The sequence below is a fragment of the Nuphar pumila genome, chromosome 4 (genome assembly GCF_984573655.1).
Source record: "Nuphar pumila chromosome 4, dmNupPumi1.hap1.1, whole genome shotgun sequence".
Taxonomy (NCBI): Eukaryota; Viridiplantae; Streptophyta; class Magnoliopsida; order Nymphaeales; family Nymphaeaceae; genus Nuphar; species Nuphar pumila.
The window spans coordinates 110,821,271-110,838,929 of NC_143252.1; the positions used below are offsets into that span (position 1 = coordinate 110,821,271).

Below are 17,659 nucleotides of genomic sequence, written 5' to 3' on the forward strand. Positions count from 1 at the left end.
CATTGACCATGTTCAAGACAATTACAAGATGTCCTTGTCTAGCGTTTGCATTGACTATGTTAAAACAGTATGGTCCATGTGTTCCATGTTTGATTCATCATCGTAGACAACTTGGACAAAAATGTTTAAATTTTTTTATTTTGATAAAATAAAAAACCATATTTTAAGCATAAAAAATCAGATTTGGCATGCATTCACTTAATAAATTATAAAAATAAAGATTAAAATACAAAATCCATAAAATCTAAGCATATTTAAAAAATTAGATTTTGTATTATTCACTCAATAAATTGCAAAAAGAAGATAGTGATTGTCGGAGTCAGCACTGCTAGGTCTTCGTTTCTCGGTGTTGTTTTTTCGTGTAAATATAAAAAAATACAAAAACTCTTAAAATCTAAGCATACTAAGCAAGAAAAAATCAAATTTAGCATCATTCACTCAATAAAATGTAAAAATAAAGATTAAAATGCAAAACTTCTAAAATCTAAGCATACATAAAAAAAATCAGTTTTTGCATGAATACACTTAATAAATTACAAAAATATGAACTAAAATGCAAACACCCTTATAATCTAAGCATACTAAAAAAAGTTCAAATTTAGCATCATTCACTCAATAAATTTTAAAAATATAAATTAAAATGCACAACCACTAAAATCTCAGCATATTTGGACAAAAAACCATATATTGTGTGAATTCACTCAGTCAATTATAAAAATAAATATTAAAAAGCAAAAAGTTTAAAATATAAGCATATATGAAAAAATCATATTTAGCAAACCCTAACCCTAAAATTAGGTTAGGGTTCTAGAGAGAGTACCTCCAGTGAGAGGCCAACGGGAGTGAAGAACACCAAAGAGAAATGAGGGAGGAAGGAAGCAATCAGGGAGGGGGGTGCTAGAGGCATTGGGGATATCCCTGAATGTATTTGTTTTTTTATTTTGTCAACTGTCGTGCATCCCATATTATTCTGAGGGTAGGGGCAGAACATTGTAGGACAGTGTGTTTGCATTGTCCCGCATTTGTGTGGGTGCATGGATGCATGTGGAGCCCACACGATGGGCGTCTTGTGGACACATGTGGATGGGGATTCAAACGCCCCCTTATGCCACCTCACACAACCACCTCACCCATTGTCCAAACCAACTTCTTTCCATTCATGCATACATACACGCAGACCCACTCATGCACAATTATATTAAGTAAAGTTAAAATTATGTACTTTATTAAAAACCATTTTTTTATTTATTCATTTCTATCGTATGGATCAAGGCACTATAACTTACATGAATTATTTAGCAAAACATGTCATTTTGATTCATGGGGTTGTGTTATGTAAACTCTATTATGAGCTTCAAAGTCAAAATTTCATAATGCAGTGAAATTTTACAATCGACCACGACCCAAACCCATACCCATACCCATACCCAAACCTGTAGAGACAGATTTTGGTGATAAAGAAGGTCCTGTGAGAATGCAAGTCAGACTCAAAAGGTATGAATAGTATATGAAGTTGCATATGGTTTGTGAAATTTCTTACCGGACCAAGGTCCAACCAAGTTCTAATTAAGATTCACAGTTTTTCATTGAAAAAAAAAACATTACTTTATCCAGTATAAACGGGTCTAGTTCATGTAATATTTATAGGACTCAATTATGATTTTTCTTATGATGGGTCCAATTGAACCCGGGTTCAAACCTTATACCAACCACTTTGAGTCAGATCTAGGCCGGACCCACCCAGATTGGAACCAGGTCTGGCATATTGACACCCCCATTTGGACCTAAATACAAATCCGTTGATACCAAAGTAGCTGCATAAAACAAAAGACCCATAAAAGCCTAAGTCATGCCAAAGAGTATGGCAGGGCAGTCCCTCCTAATGCAAAGAGGTGGCAAGGGATGCTAAATTAGTCCCATATCGAAGAAGCGGGAGAAGTGCAAGAGGCAGACGAGATATAAAAGGCCACAAGGTTGCGTTGGAAAAGCATACTTACCTGGATGAGGTCTATTGGTGAACAAGAAGGCCGATTGCCTAGGGAAGCGACTTCCATTGCACTTGGGAGGAGCGTCTCTCTACCAACATTTTCAGGATAAATGGATGCATCCAAACACCCAAGCATTTATTATCGGACCCAGACCCATTCTTCACATTTGGTGTGAACAGTTTGATCATGATAGAGATAACGCTAGCCGATTGGTCTCTCAAAGATATCGATAACCACATTTGGTCACTCAAAGATATCGATAATCTTATTTGCCAGACAGATAAAATTGAAGAGAGGGATTTTTCTAATAACAAAGAGAAAGTTAGAAAAATTAAGAAAATTATCTTATCTCATAGAAAGGCTCATCAAGATACACATGTAATGTATATAACGTGTAAAAATGTTAAAAAAACTTAAGGAAAAATACATTGTCAGCCCGTGGACGTAGGCGCTATTGCCGGACCATGTATATAAAGTGTCTCTTTTCTCTCTCTCGCTCTATCTTATCGTTTTTCCTATTCATCATTGGCTTCTAAATTTTGGCTCTTTTTCTCAACCCCATATCTATGAGTCAACCAATCGTTTGTTAACAGTTGGAGCCCATCAGTCCACTCTTATAGAAGTCAAAATTTTCAACCAAGAACCAATGCCACAAACCTTGTGGTGAATCGGCCAGTATCCATACTCAAGTGAATCATTTTGAATTGGTCAAAAAATAATTAAAAAATATTATGTGTCAATGAGAACATGACACGTGTTAAAACTATTAAAATACTTATAAAAAAATAAATTTACGTATTTTTATATTTAGTAAAAAATAACATATTCAGGTCTATATCATATCAATTTTCTGTCGATACGATACCTATCGGCTGATATGCACAGATACTGACAACACTTATTGAAACCATATATGAGCCTTATAATTGTGTTCATCGTTTTTTTGCACTAATGTTTACCAAAAAGCCAATTTTTTTATTAAAAGATTATTATTTGATCTCACCCAAATAAAGTAACAAAAATAAAAACATATCCACCCCAACAAATACCATGACTATTTCGCTATGTATGTTAAAACAATAACTAACAACAAATCAAATAAAAATTAGTTTGTATTTTTTGCATGCATGTCAATGTATAAAATTTTACTAAAATACCCCGAATTTAGAAAAAGATAAAAAAACATGAGGTCTATAAATAAATAAACAAAAAAAGAGTTTTTCTAAGAAATTGAAAATGGAGTTAGTGAAGAAAGGCTATGGATAAACTAAAAGTTAGCTTGTGCGAACCACCTCGTCCTCACAAAATCAAGACTAATTGGGAGGAAAATTGGCCAACTATGTCAACTATTTGCTAAATCATGTATGTTGGTCATATTAATAAAAATTAAATATTATATAAATCGTTAATATGTTTTTGGTTTTGAATGATTTGCTAAAAAACCAAATAATGATCATTTTAGTAAAAATCATTTGCTAAAGGCTAACCAATGTAAGGAAAAAAAGTTTTGTCATCACCAATATTGTCAGTATCGGTATCGGCTCTATATTGTTTGGCCAACGATTCAGGTGAATTGGCCTATACTGATACTCAAGTGAATCGTTCTTAATCGGCTAAAAAATAATTAAAACATATTATGTGTCAATCAGAACGTGTTAAAGCTATTAAAATAATATCAAAAAATAATTTTAGGTATTGTGTACATTTATTAAAAAGTAGCCCAATCAGGGGTGAAGAGTATCAATTTAATGCCGATACAGGCCGAGAATTATGTGATATAATGTGACATTCGAATCACAAATGCAGAAACATGCACATGCCCATAGTAAGAAAGAAAATAAGGAGGGAAAAGAAGAGACGAAAGTAGAAATCCATCTTAAAAAAGGATCTCCACTTGAGGGAGTACAAGGCAAACAAATAAACATACCGACTAAACATGCTTCCATATTTCTTCTTATTGAGAGTTTTAATTGTGACTCAAACAACCTCTATGTTGTCATGAAGCAATTAAAGATAAGTATGGCTATAAGCCCAATGTGAAGACATGTATTTTCTCATGCTTTTCATGGATTTTTGCCTTTGAGACATGACATGTTTAAAGAGGGAGAGTGCGCTTAGCATACTAGTCTAGTAGATATGGATCTTGTATGAAGAGTTAGATGCCCAACTTTTCCTTGAGGATAAGGCAAATTCTTAGGAGGGTGGATTGTTGGATACACACCCTTCACCATGTTGCATTGGATTGGATCTTTATTTTAGGGTCCATGTCTCATGTAAGATCTATTTAGGATATTATGTTGTATTTTGTGTTTGGCTTTTTTATGTGATCCTTTGTATTTTAGGGTTTGGGTCTTGCTTCCTTGTATTTGAATCTTGGATCCACTCTAAGATGGGTTGCTTGTATGGGAAGCCTAACCCAAGGTTATAAATAAGGGTCATTCTTGTATTTTGATCAATTCTTGAATAACAACTCTTGCGAGAACTTTATTTTGGAGGTTTCCCTTTGGGAGGATCCCTATCATTATTTTAAAAAAAACATTGAGCTCTTGTGACTGGATCCTTAATGACAATGCCAATTTCCCTGCTTGGGTGTTTGGATGCATCAGTTTATCTTGAAATGTTGGATAAGCTAGAAATTTGAATTGTAAACGGCAATGCCAAGTTCCCAGCTTATCTCACTTATCTAGATAAGTAGGGACAACCAAATCGAGAACTACCTCTGGCAAATCCAGCAATTTGAGTTGCAAATATTGAACCAATGGCATACAACGTTATGTTTGAAACAAGTTTTTTTTGTTGAAAAATAAGTGAATAAATCTATTATCTTTAACCCACCGCAGTCATGAAATGGGTAACAGAAAGTTTGCTTGTAAAAGAGACATAAAAGACAAGTTATGCCTGGCCATTTTATACGGTACGATGGACCGAATGGGGGCAAGACAAGGGGGCGTGGGAATATAAAAATGGAAGAAAACATTAGTCCCATATCGAAGAAGCAGGAGAAGTGCAAGAGGATGCTTGGCTATAAAAGGCCACGGGGCTGCGGTAAATAAACATACTTACCTGGACCGGTCTATCGGCGAACAAAAAGGCCGATTGCCTACGGAGGCGGCTTCCATTGCACTTGGGAGGAGCGTCTTTCTACCATCTTCCCATGTGGGAGAGTGGACGTCATAATTTGTGGTAGCGGGGGAACGCGTTCGCGCGGCCCCCATCAATTCTTAGTCAATTTTTTTCTTGATTTTAGATTTTACATTAAGAATCTAAGTCAAACTTTGATCAATCTTATTTCACTCAAAAAAAATTCATGCGTAAAATTTCACTTAATTCATTTATTTTCATATTATTAACAAGTTTATTATTAATATTTTTTATATCATGATATTTTGTAGTACGGAATCCATATTTTTGTGACATTTCCAACCCAACACATTACATTATGTATAGACGTTTCGAATCGTATAGATGATGATGGACTGTACCCACTCACTTATCTCTTTCGTTAATAAATTCTAAAATCCATTCCGTCGCCCAGTAGCTACAATAATAGCCCATTGGTTAGGTATTGGAGCAACATTACCTATTGACAAGGTCTTCTCAAATTCAAATAGATCTTGAAATACTAAGATGCGGTATTACTATGTATTTAATTGGCATCCTTCAAAGTTGATCCTACTTATAGCTACATCTATTTAAAACAAACTTTGTTTCTGCTTTTTTGGTTAGTGTGTATAGTGATTATATATATTACAAATTATTATTCAATTTCAATTTCAATTTCAATTGAATAATAATTTGTAATATAACCTTTCTTGCTTTTTATTCATAATGGACATTGGGCCTGATATCCAATGTGTGTTGGGCAAACGAGGTCCAAACAAGCATAGCCTTTTTCTTTTTTATGGATAGGCAAGCTGAGGTTAGGCAGGACTCCCATCAGTTATATGCTGGGGTTAGGCAGATCGGATCCCCACCAGTTATAAGATGCGGTTAGGCAGATTGGATCCCCACTAGTTAAGGTACCATTGGGTTTAGAACTTGCAACATCTCAACACTAACAGCTCCTACCAAACAATCTGAGCCCCCGTTGATAACAAGCCTAGGCTATTTGCAAAATACATAGAGCCTGACAGACATTTGTAATTGAGCAGGTTGGATGTAACCTGACATTGGACCCGAATCCAAATCCAGATCCTATTAGTTGGATTTGGTAGCCAAATTAATTCTGATCTGATTAATAATTGAATTCAGGTTTGGTATTGGGTTTTGCATTCAAATTCAAACCTGAATCATATTAAGTGTAATTCTCGGGTTTTAAGCCAGTTGGATCTAAATTCAGTTTTATTTTATTCCATCGGACTCTGAATCCGATTATGTACGAACTAATTGTGTTGGACTCGGTAATGCCTAGATCTGACCCGTTTACATCCCTAGGTACAGGTCGATAACTTGACTGCATATATATGAAATCTGAGACAGACACACCCTAAAATATGTTTCATATCTAGTGATGTAAACAGATATTCAATTGGTCGGATATCCATACAATCCAAATTTTCAAATTCCGTGAAGCAAATAGAATCCAATTGATAATTCGATTCAGATTCGTCATACACATTCCATTTGAATCAGGTGGATAACCTTACCCAATTACTTGTATCCGATTAGTAATCAGATTTGGGTTGACCATTCCGCTTTTCAATCTGACCTTGAATATGAATATGAATCTGAATCCAATTAGGTCAAATTCAGTAATGCCAAGATCCAAACCAAATCCAACACTGTATCTAGATAGAATCATTAGTAGGAGCACAAAGGGGTCAGGTGCTGGATAACGTATATTGCACCGAGGTAACCATAAGAAGCAAGAAAACCGAGCACGTCTCCCAACAGAAACCACAAACGGTTCAAATCAAGACAAACCCATAAGAATTCATTTTTTGTGCAGCCCTCAAAACCAAAACCCCTTCACAATTCGGATCTAGGTTTTAAACCCAACTCAAACTCATAGGTCTATCACAGTCAAGTCGGGTCAACTTGATTGTGTCGAGTATACCTGACCCAGTCATGGTTTTAAAACCCAGCTACTCGTCACTCGGCTCATCCTTGAGTGACTCGTCACTAGGCCGGGTCACGATAACTTTATATTTTATATAAAATATATAAATATATGTATATACTATTTATATTTTATCAATATATTATATATAATATGTATTATATGATATTTTTATTAATATATTTAATTAATGTATAATTTTATTCAACATGTATAATCATATTTTTATACATATTATACACAATATTTATATTATATATTACAAATTATTATTCAATTTCAATTCAAATTGAAATTGAATAATAATTTGTAATATAACCTTTCTTGCTTTTTATTCATAATGGACATTGGGCCTGATATCCAATGTGTGTTGGGCAAACGAGGTCCAAACAAGCCTCGCCTTTTTCTTTTTTATGGATAGGCAAGCTGAGGTTAGGCAGGACTCCCATCAGTTATATGCTGGGGTTAGGCAGATCGGATCCCCACCAGTTATAAGATGCAGTTAGGCAGATCGGATCCCCACCAGTTAAGGTACCATTGGGTTTTGAACTTGCAACATCTTAACACTAACAGCTCCTACCAAACAATCTGAGCCCCCGTTGATAACAAGCCTAGCCTATTTGCAAAATACATAGAGCCTGACAGACATTTGTAATTGAGCAGGTTGGATGTAACCTGACATTGGACCCGAATCCAAATCCAGATCCTATTAGTTGGATTTGGTAGCCAAATTGGATCCCAGCCGAGTCAACCAAGTGACTGGGTTGACCCGGTGAGTTCTTGAACTCCCAAGTTACACACCCTTGCAAACAATAGTCGATCCCTTACTCGGACTAGACTTTTTGGTCGCCAAGGCCAAGCTTAACCATGCACGTACCCTATTGTTTTGTACGTCATCTTAAGTAGGTAGCAAGGTTTGGTCAGCATACGAGATGAGATGAAGAAAACATTAGTCCCATATCGAAGAAGCGGGATAAGTGCAAGAGGGTGATGGATTATAAAAGGCCACGGGCTTGCATTGAAGAAACATACTTACCTGGACGGGGTCTATCGGTGAACATGAAGGCCGATTGCCTAGAGAGGCGGCTTCCATTGCACTTGGGAGGAGCGTCTCTCTACCATCTCCCCAAGTGGGAGAGTGGACGTCATAATTTGTTGTAGCGGGGGAACGCGTTCTCGCGGCCCCCACCAATTTCTTAAATCCAAATGTTTTCTTTTGTTTTATTTAGTGATTATTAATAGTTGGGTTTCTTGTGCTTTACTGATCATTTGTTCTTTTGCCGACGTTTTTTTTTTTCCACTGAAAGGGTTTTAAGTGTCAAGGACTAATGGATGAGAATCTTTTACTGTGGCAACCCTAGAATTGACCTTTCATTTTCCGCTGAAAAAAGGTTTAATTGTAATGGTTTTCTATCATTATCAAGATTATGCAAAAGCACAATAACGCCATTCGAGAAGCCATTGTGCCAAAATAACCCATTACCTACCAAACTAGGGAAAAATCAATGTAGATTAATAAGTATGATCCATGACAAAACAACAGAGATTTAATTGAATACCCCAAAACTATAACATATCCAACAACACTATAGCCAAAGAATCAGGGTCCATCTGACCAGTGTCTTAAGCTTCTGCTGTTATTGTATTAGCACTTAACCAATATCACCAAAATATCTGAGAAATTTCTTACATCTTAAAGATTCTGCCCTTATAATAAATGCTGATCGACTACAATGTTTTCACATCTCATAAATACACGCACCCTAAAGTGGACTATATTATCCATGATGATCATGCTCAGGCTGCCTTTAAGATCACCGCGTTGCCCATGTCTGATTGAAATCATAGGCAAAAACCCTCTGGTTTTGAAATTTAGCCTTCAGAATGTGCCAATTCTACAAGCAACTCTCTGGCACCCATATAGGTGGTACAAGGGAGCCGCTATGGTACTCAAATATGATCATAATAATTTACAGCTGCTATTCTGAATGAGGGAAAATGGAGAACATATCAATTCATCAGAATGAAAGCAAATATGTCGGAAGTTGCCAGATAAAAAAAACAACAGTTTATAGGGGTCAAATGTAAGTAGCCAGAGGCACACCTTTATCTACTGTTTCACGGTATCGTGTCGTGCTTGATACTATGCATTAGAAACGGTGCTTGTCTGTGTTGCACTTTTAAGCAGAGATCTGTATTCCCGACTTCTCGACCATTGATCAATTTCCCGAGCACGTAAAACAGGCAATGGGTGAGGTAATTGTCTTGTCTGTGCATTCCTGAAATGAGATTGTACAGGAACCGATCAACCAATTGCGACTCCATTTCAATATGATGGTTGACTATGGGTCAGTCTACCAAATTGCATCAAATGCAATCACCTTAACCAGATTTTACCGCAACCAGTAAGCTATATGAATCACTGAAGCTAGCATGATCATGTAATTTTCATGCACTTTGAAATTCACATATACAAGCCTTCTATGTCACACTGATACTCCATTTTGGCTCCCGTTCATATTGAAAACTTCATAAAAATGGCTGTATCCAAGTGGCGTAGCAAGCCTTACACAGTGAACAGATGAAGATGTGTATATTATATACATTTCTAGGCATTAAAAAACGTAAGAATAACAAGCATTCATCTTAATGTAAAACAAAAGGAAGAGCAAAATTGAAAAAGACATCAAAATAGCTGACATTTGACACAAAATTTCGCCTTATATACCACCCCACTGGGCTTGAAGAGGCCTTATCATATGAGCCGGCCTGCTCAAGAAAGGCATCCACATTCAGTTGATCAGCCAAGGATGGACAGCCTCCAGCTAGTTTCATCAGTACTGAAATGACCACCTCTTGATTCACAAGAACAAAACAAGTCCAAAACTTAGTAAATAAAGTTTAGAGGCTGAGGAGGGCACAAATAAGTGAAAAGAAAAAAGGAAACTGGTAAGGCATAAAGCTAAGAAAGAAAAGAACTCTTCTTTGCAAGTACCCAAATATCAAAATAGCACAAGCTTCCCAAAAAAAAAACACTTAGAAACACTTCTTGCTCACAGCAGTACTTGTATACTGCTAGGTAACAGACTATAGTGTGATGCAGAAATAAGGAAAGTTTGAGTCTGAAAACTTTCACCACAGATGGAAACAAAACTATAGTTACACAACATAAAGAGTATCCCTAGGCAAATGTACGCAGATTAGTCCATTCAAGATCATTACGAAGCATCAACTATAGTCACAGAATCATCATATTTTTACAATATATTGGAAAAAATAGCTTTATGATTTAGAAGAAATGGAAGTTGAGTCCGAAAACTTTCTAGCACAAAGGGAAAGAAAACTATAGCTATCTAAATTAGACAAGGTACTAGATTTTTCCATTGAAGATCATTGTGAAAAACCTCCATAATCACATAAAACTTCATAATTTTACAATATATTGGACAAACTGGATTTCCCAAGAACTTTTCTGATATTGTTGCGAAAATATCATGGTAATATGAGAACATTATCAAAAAATAATTTATGCAATTAAAACAAAACTGTTAATATGATCACAATTTTTTCAATGTTATTGGAAGCTTTAGTTCTTCTCATTCTATTTCAAAAAGCACTAATAAAAGAATAATTTCTTTATTTTTCCAAACATTTTTATTTTCTATGGAGTATTTTAAGAAATTTCTCAGGTTTACATAAAAAAAAACTCAACAAATTGTCTCACTAAGATATTGCCAAGAGAGATACTGGATGAGTGGTGTGCATGTGTGTGTGCAGGTGCATGTCTGTGTTTGTTTGTACTCAAGCATATACGCCCATGATACACTAGCATTTTTGGTATGTCCAGCCAATCTAAAACTGAAATGGTGCTGAACAAGATGGGTTCTGTTTGGTAAAGCAAATGAGGCCCTTTGAGATAGTGCCAAATCCACCTATTTCCAGTTGCCAGGATATGTTAGTGTAAGCAGTCCATCATACTTTACATATGCATGTACATAGGAAGGATCATAGTCACACTGGACTTCAAAATGCCCAGCACACCTATGTTGATGCTGGTACTTCTAGGTGCTGATGCTGGGTGCTTCTCGGTGTTGACACACAGATATATGATACAATGTAGTATACGTCATACATTTTTTTTATAGATAACCTGTACTACAAAAAGATGAGATATATTTGACCATCCTTTATCTAAGAAGCTGATGCATTCAGGAATCTGTACCTTGGGATCTTGAGAAACAAGCGGTGCGGCTCTATCGCAAGTCAACTCTGCTGCACGGAGCCACCTGAACAGTTGCTCTTCCAAATTTTGTGCAATAAACCCACCCAACCCTGAACAAAAGGAGCAACTTATAGAGTGAATTTCATGCTCCCAACCAAGCATATAATGTATAGGCCTCTACCAGATCACTATCTTACCAGGAAGATTATATGCACCCAACGCCAGAATGTTGGCAAAGGCAAGCCACACACCATGATCACATTTCAAATGGCCTAGCCCACGAGCCATGACAGCCTGGCATGCATGTGAAGGTAAAAGATGTAACCACTTTCTTTTCTCTTAAGAACACAAGCACAAGAGATAAAAACATTTAATCCACAGCACATACACATTTGTTTCCTTTAGCTTCTCTTAAGAAGAAACAAGCATAACAGAGGAAAACAACTAATCCACAACACAAACACATATCCCTCCTTTAGCCATATCAGAACAGAGAAAAACAACTAAACCACAGCACACACATGCCTAGTATTATCAACTGTAGGTTTCCTGAACGAGATAGGTGTAAAGATGGTAGAGTATCAGAAACAAGAGAAAGAGGGGAAGAGTCTGCGGCAATCTCAGACCTTACACTATTAGGTCTATGGCAGTCTATTCATAACATATAAATAGAGTTACACATTGGATAATAATGCCCTTAATAAGTAAAGCACATACAAACATACCCCAGCTGCCACTACAAGAAAATCGTGGATTAGCGACGGCCTATATCCATCGCTAATCCGTCGCTAAGCCATCGCTAAACTGTTTAGCGACGGCTTAGCGATGGATAGAGGCCATCGCGAATTTTTGCTCGCTAATCAGCGAAAAAACTTATCTGTCGTTAATTCCGTCGCTAATTTGCGACAGATTAGCGACGAACATTATCCGTCGCTAAATTTAAAAAAAAAATAAAAAAAAAATTGATCCCTGTCGGGCGGTATTCCGGCAGCAATAAGCCGGACTTATACCGCACCCGACAGGCATTGCATGCACAGAACGTTCGCTCTGCCTCATCGCCGGACTTGTATCGTCCTCCGTGAACCGGTGCTCTCCGGCATCGTCGTCCTCCGTGAACCGGCGTTGTCGTCCTCCGTGAACAGGCCTCCGTGAACCAGTGCTCTCCGGCGTCGCCATCCTCCATGAACCGGCGCCGTCATGTTCCGTGAACCGGCGTCGCCGTCATCCTTCGTGAACCAGCGTCGCCGTCCTCCATGAACCGACATCGTCGTCCTCTGTGAACCGACACCGACGTCCTCCAGCGATCGCCGACCGTCCTCCGGCGTCGCCGTCCTCCGTGAACCGACGTCGTCGTCCTCTGTGAACCGGCGCCAACGTCCTCCAGCGATTGCCGACCGTCCTCCGGCGTCGCCGTCCTCCGTGAACCAGCGTCGTCGTCCTCCGTGAATCGGCACCGACGTCCTCCAGCGATCGTCGACCGTCCTCCGGTGTCGGCGTCCACCACTCTCATGTACATGCTCTCCAACGCGCTCTCCGACGCCGCTCGGTTTAAATCGAGCGCGATCGATTTAAATTTTGAACGGGGAGAGAGGGAAAATTCTGCGCTCGGTTTAAATTGAAAATTAGCGAGGGATTTAGCGAGGGATTTTTTTTGTCGCTAATTAGCGATAGATTAGAGACGGAAAAATTCCCTCGCTAAATCCCGCTCTAAAATGTTTTTCTTGTATTGAGAATTAGCCACGAAAAATTTATTGTCGTTAATCCGTCACTAATTAGCGACAGATTAGCTATGAAACAACTTTCATCGCTAATCCGTCGCTACTTAGCGACAGATTCATGAAGAAAGTTTTCTCTAGCTAATCTGTCGCTAATTTGCGACGGAAAAAATCCGTCGCAAATTTCTGTCGCTAATTAACATTTTTCTTGTAGTGTGCCCCATAATACAATTTAGGATACATAAGACCCGCTCCAGATCTGATATAAGATCAGATTATGTAATCTGATCCATACATAAACAAATATACAGACACAACATGCATTATTAACAGCCCCCCTCAAGTTGTACATGGTTTTGAACCATGGGCAACTTGCCCTTCAAGAACCAAAATCTGTGTTGACTGAGCCCTTTAGTAAACAAGTCAGCAACTTGTCTTTCGGAGGGCACATACTCTGGTATAATCTATTTGTCCTCAACCTTCCATCTGATAAAATGTTTGTCAATTTCAATATGTTTGGTTCGACTGTGATGTATAGGATTAAAGGCAATTTGAAAAGCACCTTGATTATCACATAGTAATGAAGAACATGAAATTGATTCTCCCAACTCCATCAAAAGATGACGAATCCAAGTTACTTCAGCAATAGCCGTAGCCATGAACCTATATTCTGCCTTTCTACTAGATCGAGCTATTGCCTTTTGTTTTCTACTACTCCATGCAACAGTATTTTCTCCTATAAAAACACAATATCCTGAAGTAGACCATCGTTCATCCGAATCCCCTGCCCAGTCAACATCTGTATAAACAAAGACATCAAGTGCATGCGTGTCAAACCAAGTACAAGTATACAAAAGTCCACCTTCAACGGTTCCCTTCAAATATTGAAGAATTCTCTTGACAACATTCATATGGCTTGTCTGTGGCTCATGCATAAACTGTGACACCTGATTGACAACATAAACAATGTCTGGCCTAGTGAATGTGAGATACTGGAGCATGCCTACTGGTTGCACTTTTGGAGTTGATATTTTTAAACAATATTTTTCAATAAGAACAAAGGAAAATCGTCAACCAAAAATATAAAAACCGACTTTCCACATAAGTGGCGAGTATGGGTCGAATCCACAGGGAATGGGATATTTCTGAATTAATTCTAAAATAACATTTTATTAACATAAAAAGGTTACAATCTATGTCAATGAGTACAAGTTACATTGAATAACATTCTAATTATGAAAATAAACTACAATAGGTGGCTAAGTCTTCAGCAGGTCTCCAGGGGCATTTCTGTCTTTTCACATCAAGTGCAGTCGCACATCATAATTGAATTGCATCTGTTAACCTGTTCTAACTTAACAATCTACATAATAAAAACAAAAAGTCAGTAACTAAATCAAGAATTCATCTAGATTACATCTACACTATTTCTAAACTATTTCTAAATTAAATTACAGTTAATTTAAATATATAAAACGAAAGTTATACTAACTAAGTGAACTAACTAAGCTAAGTAACTCTAATTACTCTAAATACTGTTAATATACTAACTAAAATGTTAGAAAACAGTAAAATCACACGAAATCAAACAAATAAGTAAAAGACTGTTTTATCCCTAAAGAAGGCAAAAATGGATTCTGATAGCTTTTCGCAAAACGACTGTTTGAGGTGTCAAACGAATTACAAATTTAAAATAATCACTCTTATTCTGTAAAATACAGATTCAAGAAGCTGACGCATTTTACAGAAGTGAAAAATACGTTCTGGATCTCCAGAACGAAGCGTTTCAAAATCAGGATAATTTGGGAAATCGCAGGACCCGAAATTTCAATATCCGAAAAAGCTGTTTTTGTAATATGCTTAAAAACCAGACCAAACCAACTCGGATCATGCTGAAATTTGGTCTGAAGACAGTTAACACACCAATGTAAAGAATAGAAAAATAATATCCAGAAAACTCACGAAAACTCCACATGAACTAGCTAGTGCACGATCGGGTAAAAATTAGGGTTTTAGTTCAGTGCACTATTCATCCCTTTGAATCCACAATTGACATTTGGACATTGAACCACGTACAAAAACAGTCCTAACTGAACCTAACCTACTGTTAAACTACAGCAAACAATAACAATTAAACTAAGTTATAAAATCTAAGAAATAACCTAACCTAAACTCACTAATACTCTAAATAAGATACCTAAATAAATATAAACTCTAATTAAACCTAATGCATAATATCTAATATCACTAACTAACTTAACTATCTATTCTAATATTAATTCTAACCAACTAAAACAACTACTAACCTACGGTTAGGCTAACTAGCTAAGATTACTCATTAACTAAATTAAACACTAATGATATTAACTAACTATCTAGGGTTAATTAATTAACTACGATTAGACACTAACTATTGTTAACCTAATAACTAGGGTTAGTCGACTAACTATAGTTAGTTAGGGCTAACTAAGGGAAATTAGGGTTACATAGGGTTTAGTTAAACTAATTACGGTTAGTACCTAAGGTTAGCTAAGGTCGACTAAGGGTAAACAATTAATTATGGTTAGATACCTAAAGTTAGTCTAACTAGGGTTAGTAGGGTCGGTTAGGGTTAGTGACTACTATCTAAGGTTAATCTACTTAGGACTAACTATTAACTAAGGTTAGTTCGGATTCACTAGGGTTAGCTAAGGTAGATAGGTTTAACTAAGGTTTGACTAAGCTAGGGCTTTCTATGGTGGACAAGGGTCGGATGGGATAAGGTAGGGTTAATCTAAGATTCTAACTAGAGTACGGTTGGGGTGACTAATTAGGTTTAGGTAAGGGTTAACTAGGGTTGACTAGGGCTCGGGTCAACTAACTAACTAGGTTAGTTACATGGGTTAAACTAGGGCTAACTAGTTAACTAAACTAAGGTTAGGGTTAAATATCTAACTATGGTTAAGATATATTAACTAAGGTTGACTAGGGTTTACAAGGATTGATTAGGGTTTAGCTAACTACGGTTATTAACTAACTAGGGTTAGATAAGGTCGGTTAGACTAGGGTCGGTTAGGTTTACTTAACTATGGTTAGTCTAGGTGGCGGTTTTAGAATAGGATTTGAATAGGGTCCATGCCAACCTAGATTAGACTAATTACATTACTAACTCATTGTCATTTCCTAAAACATTAGTACAAGTCTAAATTAACTCCTATATTAACTATACCCTAAAATTAGCATCTACTTAATTAGACCTACACGAATTTCACTAATCTAATTTAATTCAATAACTTACTCTAATTAAATACACACGATTTTCTAAAATCTAATTCGAATGCTACATTACTAATTTAATTAACACATAATTAACGCTAATTCAAATAACGAAAATAGTAAATAGGGCTAATAAATCTGAGAAACACGATTTTGGTAGGGGACAACTCCTCCTCTTCATGCCTTAATTGCACTTGGGGAAGGCTCATCTTCAAAAACCGTCCAATCTCTTTTTCATTAAAAACATTAACTTCTTTTGAAAACCTTTCCCAAAACACCCAACACGTTTTTGGATTAGCTTTAAATGCTCATTTCAAATTTCCAATCTTTTCCAAAAACGTGTAGCCATATTTAGCATGACCTTTGGAATTCCAAAGGGTTTCCAACTTTGAAAATGAGAAGGCATATTGATTGGATTGGGAAATGAAGCTTTCCTCTTAATTGCCTTAAATGCATATTGGAAAAGTGTAATTTTCAAAAACCGTCCAACTAATGATTCACACGTTTTTCTATTTTGGCATTAAAAGCAAGAGCCCTTTTTTTAAAATCTTCCCCAAAACGTGTCACACGATTTTTTGAGTTTGCTTTAAATGATAACTTAACAATTCAACTCTTGCCCTAAAAATCGTGTAGACCCTTTTTAAAACACCTAGGGAATTTGAAAAGGTTGTCTCTTTGGAAAAAGATACTCATTTAAAACTTAGCTGGAAAATAGAACTTTCCCAAATTGAAATTCGTGGAATTGAAGGAGGTGCCACTTACCAAAACCGTTTTCTCAATACAATGACCACATTACCCCTTGACTAAAATCTACACGAATTTACATACCTAGATTAAAATAAAATTAACCTAACTAAATTAATATATAAACAAATCAAACAAAGGGCATAAAGGGAAAGCTACCAAAAATCAAACCTATCTCAATTAACTACTACACGAAAATTACAATTCTAAGTTAGTGCTACATTAGCTAAAACGAAAATTAAGAATTATAACTATTCTAATTAACCTATGACTAACCTAACTATCAAAACATCTCAAAAATGAATCTAACAAACTGTTTCTTACAGAAAATTTTACCAAACACGAATTGAACAAACCTAATATGCAATCTACATTAAATTAGCAACATAAAAACTACAAACTAAGGATTCTAAGCAAAACCTAATTATACTCTTACACATGATACAACTAAACTATTAAAACTAAAAACATGAAGAAATGAACAAAATACTATGTTGGACATGAAAATAAAAATAGAAAAATGAATGCTACACAACCCTACAATCGACTAAATTAGAGCAAACTAGAAATTAAGAAGAAGAAAACGGATACATGATGAAGACTAAATCTAAACAACAATGAAAACACGTTAAACTAATTAATCAAACTACATTCAATCTAAACACTACAGCCGACT

The 17,659-nt window shown here is 36.4% G+C and overlaps 1 protein-coding gene and 2 non-coding genes across 3 annotated transcripts; 2 read left to right on the forward strand and 1 right to left on the reverse strand.

Annotated features, from left to right (window-relative positions):
• The first annotated feature begins 5,043 nt into the window (after nt 1-5,043).
• LOC149840560 (U1 spliceosomal RNA) lies at nt 5,044-5,203 on the forward strand. Its single transcript, XR_016431776.1, has one exon. It is a non-coding gene; the product is annotated as a U1 spliceosomal RNA (small nuclear RNA).
• Nucleotides 5,204-8,075: 2,872 nt separating this feature from the next.
• On the forward strand, nt 8,076-8,236 carry LOC149840561 (U1 spliceosomal RNA). Its single transcript, XR_016431772.1, has one exon. It is a non-coding gene; the product is annotated as a U1 spliceosomal RNA (small nuclear RNA).
• Nucleotides 8,237-9,190: 954 nt separating this feature from the next.
• Nucleotides 9,191-12,445, reverse strand: LOC149840562 (plastoglobule-localized metallopeptidase 48, chloroplastic-like). Its single transcript, XM_090005093.1, has 6 exons — nt 12,387-12,445; nt 11,658-11,742; nt 11,467-11,563; nt 11,270-11,379; nt 9,776-9,900; nt 9,191-9,326 (listed from the first exon to the last, which is right to left on the reverse strand). Exons 1-6 carry the CDS (start codon nt 12,443-12,445, stop codon nt 9,191-9,193), a joined length of 612 nt encoding a protein of 203 aa, XP_089861219.1.
• Nucleotides 12,446-17,659: the final 5,214 nt, after the last annotated feature.